Raw genomic sequence first — 9721 nt, 5'->3', positions numbered from 1 at the left:
TAGTTATACATTTATACCACATGTTATTATTGTTGTTATATATGTTAATATTATAAAATATTTTAATATATACATGTCACAAATAAACTAAACAATTTTTTTTGTATATATAATTAATATTACAAAATATTTTAATACATACATGTACCTGTACAAAACAAATTATTAAAAAACAAAACAAATATTTAATTGCAAAGTACCTATACACAATACACAGTTAATCAGAAAGATCAGAAGAAACATGTCCTGCAATTTGCATTACGTGGGTTTTAACATATCTTCAATAATAAAATCTATATTGTACAATTTATCCTCTTCTTTAATTGTTTGGTTGATAAAATCGGCCCACATGCCTGATGTTACGGGTTTGACGGCTTCCATCAGTAATTTTAGTACAGCTTTTAACGTGAATGTTGTATGATTATACCTAACGTGATCTATCACAACCCCCCACGCCAACTCTATTGGATTCAGCTCACAATGGTAATTTGGCAGACGCAATACCATTTTATTTGATTTTAATGCTTCTTCGTCAATAACATATTTGTGATGAAGGTGCCTAATATCTCTTACTTTTTCCATGATTAAATGTTTCACTACCGGCGTCTCTATAACACAACCTTTGGACGTTAACCATTCTACAATTTCGTTCTTTTTCCAGGCCATTGTAGGGATGGGGTCCACTTCGACCGAATGGTATGAAGCATTGTCCATCACTATTACGGAGTTATCTTTTAATTTGGGCAAAATTCCGCGAAACCAGTCATAGAATGTGTTGTTCATTTCATTGTGGTAGTCTGCTGTGCTTTTTTTTGACTTAAAATACAGTAGACCACCCTCGACGAAACCCTCTGCTGAGCCTATATGCACAACAATCAGTGCATCTCTATTTGATTTCATTGTCTTATCCATCCAGGCCTTACTACAAGTCTCACCTGCATTCACATACGTCTCACCTAGGAAATATATAGTTCTACCTTCACTCCTGTAACGTCGTATGGCTGTAATGTACTTTTGTCGCTGTACCACTATATCTGCTCTCTCAGTAAGGGCGCTTTTATGGTTTAACTTTGTATGTTCAAAGCCCAATTCCTTCAAAACAAGCTGCAATGAGGTTCTGGAAATAGTTGGAAAGTCCGTATCATCAATGAGGGCTTGCATCAATTTTTTTAAGGTCGGTATCTCCTGTTTGAACCAAAAACCATGAATTTTTTGTCGTATAATAGATTTGTCAACATCGTTGATTATATCGTTTATTTTTATCCGGGTTTTTTTTTTATTGGGTGATTTCTGTTCATTATTTTTTTTGTAATGTCTTACAGTATTACAAACTGTGTTGTATCCAAAGCCGGTTTCTTTGGATATTGATAACATTAAATCTTTATACTTCATATAAGATTGTTGAATTTTGATTTTATAAACATTTATAATTTTTAATTTCTGTTGGATTTCAACATACTGAAACAAATAAAAATATAAAGAATATATAATATCCATAGTTAAAAAAAATTAATGCATAGGAACATGTAATGATTATTTTAAAGCCAAATGATTTAATAATGTGGATTAATTAGGTATTAAATAGGTAGGTATTTGGAATTATTAGGTTCAAAATATTTTGACTCGTTTTGAACTGTTTACGGACATTTCAATTTTCAATTTGTTTAGATTTTTTTTAAAAATTAATATCAGTAATGTAATACAAGGGTCCTCACACATTGATACAATATCAGTTTAAAAATATTAAAATACCGGATTTTTTTTATTTGTAGGTATATTATGTAGTAAAGTGAAAAAAAAATCAATTTCTGTACATCATGTGTAAATAAATAAAATAAATAATTCTTTATTTTTCTTATATGAATTAAGTCAATAAATAAATTTTACATTCTTCTTTTTGTTCAGGAACTAAAATATAAAACAATTTAAAAATTCTTACCTGTCCCCTTTGATTTCTTTTAACTGGCGAACTCAATAATGATTGCACATCCTGCATATTTTGAACAGCCAGCGTGACAGGAGTGTTTACATCGGTGGATTCAATGACATTCATTTTAAAAACATTACTATATCACAGACCACACGAAAAATATTTAAAAAAAATTAAAAACAAAGCGCGTATTGGGAAGACGACGGAATTCACTCAAATAGTCGACACGACGACGCAGAACAAAAACACGATTCTCTCTAAGGCAACAGTCTGTATAAGACGTACAGTTGATATTATACGATCTACACCGTATAACGTCGAGCGCTGCCGACCGGTGCCGAACAGCTGTATCAGTGGTGTATTTACGGGGAGAGATTAGGCTTAACTACTTTTTCAGCTTATATTTTATGCCTATAATATGGTTATGTATAGTTCTGTTTTTCCATTTATCACTCTATCAGTAGGTATGCTGGTACGTTTGTCATCAGGGAGATTATAGATAAACAAGATAGATGTATTCATGTATTTCAAGTGGAGGGAGAACAACTATATTGCCCCCTCCAAATAAATCCCAAATATGCCACTGGGCTGTATTTATGAATTATAATATTATATATTTTAAGGGAATAAGACGTGTTGTTCTCTGTACATCCAGTCCACGAGAGAGCGAATCACTCGTCCGTTTATTTGCAGCTGCGGCACCACAGGGTATGATGTATGATCAAATTGTGCAGTGCAGATATTTCAATGCAGATATTTCCGATCATCGCGCGGGCGATGAGCTTTACGTCAGACGATGTGTTGGCGATCCAACGAAAGATAAAACCAGCGTTTTCCGTCGACCATCCGTCGTACGCGACACGGTCCTCCGTCCGCCTTATGCCGTGGTGCGATAGTCGACCGGATCGTAGTGGTGGTCCGTGATGAGGTTGGTGGGCCGCGCTGCTTGCGTCCGGTAGTGGTGGTCGGAGATGAGGTAGACGGGCCGCTGCAGTAATAGCACTTGTACATTGTACTTCTTACTACTGTGGGCCGCGTCAACATTGTAACAATGTCCCAGTAGTCGACATTAAAATAATGTCCTATAGTCGTAGTTGTAAATATATTTACAAAATATTATATTTTTAAAACATTGCCTATAATAGTATAATGTCTGTAAATGCCTAGGTATTGACGTGCCGTCTACTATAATATTGTTAGGCATTATGATATTCGATAATTATTATGATTATTGACAGTAACAATATAAATATACGTTCGGCAGCGATGACTGTTTACCATCAATCTTAGAAATTCCAGCTAGACATGTAGGTAATAAATAATAATGACGGTGCGGTGTCAGCAATACTGAAGGCACTAATCTTTATTGCTATAATTGGTATATTTCCATGATTATTGTCTGATAAATTAATTCAATGTCATTATACGCTGTCGGTAAACTTATATTACCTTTTGGTTTTATTACGACCGTCTCTTCATCACTTGCAGGGATTTGTAAAAATAAAAAAAAACCTTTATTAACAAGTAACTTCAGGAGCTTTCTATGCAAATAATATTTGAAACTTTAAAATAAAGTATATAAAGTAAAATCATTTGAAAACAGAAAATAAAATAATTACAATAAAATACGCTGTACATGAGTTTTCTTATTATAATAAGACGCGTGCTTAGTAGTTATATCTTAGGGCTTAGAGTAACATTTTCAATCACTGGAGGCTCGTATGCAGGGACGTGCATTTTTGTTTTTCGGTTATAAATTATAATATAATAATATTATATCGTCACAGTATCATTATTTGTACCCAGGGCCGGATTGGACAAATTCGGCCCACCGAGTTTTCCGTACTTCTCCAGCACACTCACGAACTGGTGGCCCTTGAGTACGTACTCATACTATTTCTTCAACTTTTAATTCTTAACATATTTTCAGTCAGCGCGGCCCCTCATGACTGGAACGGCCCAAAATTGTCGCGGCCCACCGAGTTTTACTCGGTAATTCCGGCCCTGTTTGTACCTAACCTTTACGGGGTCCGAGAAGTTTTATTTTCGAGCACTGCAGCCGGGAGCTTCTATCTATATCCACGCCTAGACTATATTATATGGCTATAATTCAGGTATATTATATAGATACCCGAGTATATTTTATAGATACTTATGCGTTCACGACGTTTCGTCCGTTCTCACTGCAGAATATATTTTGTGCGTGGCGGTGGCGCCGGTCTTGTCGTGTGACAGCGATAACTATATACCAGCTGTATAACCTATATTCTATAGGTATATGTCATGACAATATTATTTTGATTTATCTCGATAAAAAAAAAAAAACGTGTGGGTCTCGGAGACCCTCGACTAAAGCGAAGTTTTTTCGACGACTTATTTAATTTTCCCACGCGCTGTCGCTCTCATGATGTCTATTGCTTAATATCAGCTTAGTGATGTGTCGAGTCGGATTAGCATACGACAGGGTGTATCTTAACTAAATAAAAAATATATTTTGGAATTTATCAAAATTTTCAACTACAAAACCATAATACGTTTAATAAGCAATTTATTATTTACAGAGTACCTATAACCTTAACTAAATGTATAAGTTATTTATTTTTTACAGAGTATAATCTTAACGCAATTTATATGGTACGTTAATCACAAGTAATTGATAATTGTTGAGCCTTTAAAAAAATAATGACAAAGGAAGTTGAATTTAGAGTTATTTTTATAGTATTAAAATACCTACCGCATTTAAGGATCAGATTCTACCATTGAAATCAGTGGTTTATGGTAAATGGAATAAGATACATGACGTGTCTGTGACTGTATTTTGTTTATAAATCATGAAAAAACAGCATCAATTGCCGTACCATAATTTGTCGTTATAGACGTAGCGCAGTGTGATATTGTTCGATTGCCGCCAAAAAGCGAGCCGACTGCTACTCGGAGGGACAGCATAACATATAATATAGAACGTCCTCTTTCTCTGTCTCGCAAGGCAGCTGCAGCGCTCGTGATAGAGATAGGGGACAGACCGGCAGCTGCAGTGTGCGTAGCTGAAGAGGGGAGCCAGCTGGCCGCGTGACGATTTTCCTGATTTTATTCACCATCGTAGCGCGCGTTAAAAAATTATAAATTTGAATTTATAAGCCAAATTGTATATTTCCAAGAGTTGCTTAGGTACACATATACATCACAAGGAAACACAAGTTCAATTAGGTACGTAATTTTATAATCCACGTGGATCCATTTGGGAAAAAAATAATATTTATATTTTTTTTAATATAGTTATTTATCTATTTATTTATTTAATACAATATAAATTAAATATTAGTTAAGCTACTGTTGTAACCATAAGGAACTTGTTAGAAATAAAACCTTGATATTTTGAGCATAGGAAGAAACGTTTTTTTAGGATGTATTTATGCATGAATTGATATCGTCAATTTCATTAAACACGAGTCACGACCTGAGACTATTGCCCATAAAACTGACGCATTGTTCATATAATCCGTTCTCTATCTAGATAAAAGTTGTATCATGCAACTCATTATATCCTGTATTTGAGCTCTGCCCGTAATGTTTTAAATAAATACATATAAGTGGATCGCAGTGGCGGCCATTTTTTAACGTATAATTTTGACAATGGTAGCTCTAAATATATTTCTAGACACGATGTATGTATAGCAATATATTTTTTTATACTAATAAATAAACCTTATTTTATCCAGCAGCCAAGGACGACCCCCCCCCCCCCCCCCCGACATCTACGGACCACAGGTTTAACCAGTACAAGTAGTAGGTGGTATAAATAAGTCTTATTTTCTCCAGCCATGATGGACAAACCCCTTCCCCCCGCTAACCCGAGCACGTCAGATCTAGTACCGGGACGAGTGGACGACTATAACTATAATATATCCCCACCACTTGAGTTTTTTTGTTGTCGTAAGGCACTTCCCCTCGCATTGGTTCAATGTTATCGTGTGTTTCGGGTGTCTCTCGATACGTGTATAATTAACGAGTTGGAGGCGTGCGGCAGCCATTTTCTCAGTCATATTCGACTGGTTTAATCCAGCGGTGGCGTTAAGTATAATAATGCGTAAATTGTAGGTACCTATACATTATATAGGTATATCGTATATATATATATACTGTATAGGTGTATCATATATATATTATAATATATGTTTAAAATAATTTTTCTTTTAATAGGTACGTTATTTTATGTATATATTAACTATAAGGTAAAAATATTTTAAATTTGGTATTCAATACAATTTAAAAAAAATTAAATGAAGGATGGTCGTAATAGATACAATACTTAAACTTTTTTTCTGAAGGATATCTGTTATTATTTATTATTAATAATAAACCAAAAAAAAAAAAAACACAATATTCACTTGGATTTTACACTGTTTTAAACATAATATGTTTTATTCGTTTTAAACATGTTTAAAACAATGGGTAACCCTAATAATATATTAATATGTACTTGCATAGATTCTATATCGTCTTCGCTCGTATACCGATGTTACTTTGGTTCAGTATAAAATGCATATGGTATTAATAAGTATTAGTAATGTACATGTTTTCGGTTATTTCAACATAACATTCAGTCCCACAGACCTCAGACCTGCAATTTTAGCCCACACGATAATATAACTGACGATTTATTGTTATTCTATATTAATTACAGTAAGTTCATACAACCAATACTATAGTAGTATAGTGTTTAACGTAAGTAGAATGAAAGTAAAATGTCAATAATTCTGAAGTTCTAATTTATATTAATTTAGAATATAATTATTAATTTTAATAAATTTTCTTATTTCCAAAACATAACATCGCGCCAATAGAAATCTGTAAACATAAATAAAGATTAAGATTTAATTAAGATTTCTAGTTTTATGTATGGATGATTGATGATAGTTATTATTTATTTTTAATTTTTAATTGGTATTTTCAAATATCCAATTGGTACATTTATTGTATTTATTGTATAGAAATGAAATAGTAAATTTGATTCAATAAGTCAGATCTTGAAAGATGATATTTTATTTACACGCAAAAAAAGTAGATAAGGTACTCTGATTTTTCGCTATATTATATTTTATGATGTTTATAGTTTTAATTTATCAGTAATCATGCAGGACACGTCATATAAATGTATCTTTTTCCATAATTTTTCTTTTTTTTGTTCCCCGCTAAATTCTCAAACCGATATAATGTGATTCACTTAACAGGTTTTTTCAAATATATTGGTACTACAATATTTACGTAGTACCTATCTATATGACAGCTAGTCACTTATTTTTAAGTACCAAATTCCTCACGGTTCTTCGCACAATACCTGCGTGCGTCTATACACAGTAGTTACATAATATTATGTTAATCCTGATTTCGGAATTCGGAAAAACACATCTTAATTTCCTACGAAGGGTGCATATAAACTCCATCACAATAGCACCTATTTTAGTGTAAACTCAGTGAAAAAAAAAAACAGTTAAGACTGATTACGTCATGTAAACTCAGTCAGTAAATATTATATAGATAATATTATTATTAAAAAAAAAAGTCGTAATTTAACAATAATAATCGTAATTATTCAATAGTTAGGTAATATGTGTATAATCAAAAAAATATACAAAATCTAAAAATAAAAATAATAATTATTCTCTGACTCTATCATTTTGAATTTTTGAGTTTATTTTGTATGTTATTAAGTTTTATCACTGCAGGTGGTGTTTCCATATTATACCCACTACAATTTACAGGTAAGAAAATACAACTGGGGGAGTTCACATTGGACTTTTTTACCTTTTTATCTAACCGGTATTCTTGCGGCGTTTTTAATCACTGTACATATAACCCCTGTCAGAGTGCTACATAATATTAATGGCTACAACTGTAAAAAAAAATGTGTATATATAATAATATTATATTATATGGTTTGGTATAGACTTACAAGTCGCATCTATCTAAGGGCGAGAGTCGAGAAATTATTATATTATCTGTTGTTAGGTGTATGTAATATAAGTTATTTGTTCTTAACCAACAAATACTATAACGTTATAAGGTCGGTGGGTTTGGGTATTTCTATCGATAAATATTAACAGCATAACGTAATATATTATTATATGAAAGGTCGTGAAAAAAAATTATGACTATAATATATATTGTTTTTTTTTTTTATTATTTGAAGAAGAAGACATGATATTATAGATAATTGGCTATCGATCTTTACAATGTGTTTATACAGAGATGGTGTTTAACATAGAGTTTTACATTTTGTACAAAAAGAAGACAATAGGGAACAGCGCATTATAATATAGTGAAATTTTAAAATGTGTGAAGGTAATTAAACCAAGTTTATAGTTTGTTTAGTCTTAGGAAACTGAATATATTAACTTCGATATCGTCCGGATCAGGGCCGTAATATGTTGTTTTATTGTTATAAATAACGTCATGTTACTGTTGATAGGTACTGCTGCAGTATTTATAGAAATGTGGATACAATAATAATATGTATTATAAGCCATACTATTATAGCGCGATATGTAGGTACACTTATAACATTGTATAATATATTATACTAGCTGAATTACCCGGCTTCGCCCGTGTGTAGTTTTTGTTTTATCAAAATTAAATTCTTAAATCAACACAAATTGTTGTGTTTTAAAGAAGAAAAAATGTATTTTACTTAATGCTATCAAGTGCTAAAAAAGTAGTAGTTGCTGAATTATAAAGACAACAAAAATAATAATAATAGTATTTACAAATGATACTAATGATTCTGATACACATATTGTTATTAAAAAATGTTTCTATAATTATATATAACTTTTTTTATGAATATTTACAAATGATACGTAGTTGCTCAATTCTAATATGGTTTAAGTCAAAACCTCTTGGTATACTACATTTAGAGTTTTATTTTGTGGTGCATAAACGTACAAATGGTCAGGTCTTCCAACTCTAGAAAATGCCACATACAATTGTCCGTGTGAGAAACAGTTATTTTCTAAATCTACACTACAATAAGTTAAAGTCTGACCTTGAGCTTTGTTTATTGTCATTGCAAAACAGACTTTTATTGGAAACTGAACTCTTCTAAACTTAACTGGAAAATCGTTGGGGTATAATGGTATTTTCGGTAAAAATATTTTTTCTCCCTTAGCACATCCGGTCAAAATTTCAGCTTCGATTACATTTTTTGTAAGAGAGGTGACACGAAGCCTAGTCGAAATGCGATAAACGTCTTACGACCGACGAAATGTATTATTATTTTTAGTCAGTGTTTTCTATACAACTCATTAAATAGTTTATTATATAGCCTCGGAACAATTCATAACACACACAAAAAAAAGGTCAGAGTCCAGGTAGACGGAAACCTTCGGACCGCCGTGCCGTACCGTATTTCCCGTTATCGGCCGACTGCTATTGTTATTTATTATATGAATATAGATATACAAATTACACGTAAAAATTTATTTTTGCCAATTACAACCCTTTAAAATCAAAATTTTAAAAATCGGGCGACGTGGTGACACTCACGAAGGTATTTGCAACAACTTTGTGAAAAAAAATTGGAAAAAAGTTAAATAGCGTCGTCACAAAATTGGTACATAAAAAAGGCCTGTTCTTTTATATATATAAGGATCGTCGCAGTCTTAAATTGTACCTCACCTATATGAGGTCCGAGAAATGTTATTTTCCAGCGCTACAGCCTATCCTCCAGTCGGCCAACCTAGTCGGCGGCGACCAGTTTTCGTCGGGCAGCAGTGGTAAAGCAAAACCTGTTTG

General features: G+C 32.5%; 1 protein-coding gene across 1 annotated transcript; it reads right to left on the bottom strand.

The window, feature by feature from the left end:
• Nucleotides 1-258: 258 nt before the first annotated feature.
• On the bottom strand, nt 259-2053 carry LOC132944816 (uncharacterized). Its single transcript, XM_061014331.1, has 3 exons — nt 1940-2053; nt 1321-1458; nt 259-1185 (listed from the first exon to the last, which is right to left on the bottom strand). The coding sequence occupies exons 1-3, from the start codon at nt 2051-2053 to the stop codon at nt 259-261; spliced, it is 1179 nt and encodes a 392-aa protein (XP_060870314.1).
• Nucleotides 2054-9721: the final 7668 nt, after the last annotated feature.

The sequence above is a fragment of the Metopolophium dirhodum genome, chromosome 5 (assembly GCF_019925205.1).
Source record: "Metopolophium dirhodum isolate CAU chromosome 5, ASM1992520v1, whole genome shotgun sequence".
Taxonomy (NCBI): Eukaryota; Metazoa; Arthropoda; class Insecta; order Hemiptera; family Aphididae; genus Metopolophium; species Metopolophium dirhodum.
Note: the sequence above shows the minus strand (reverse complement) of the source record. Positions and strands in the feature narration are given on the sequence as shown.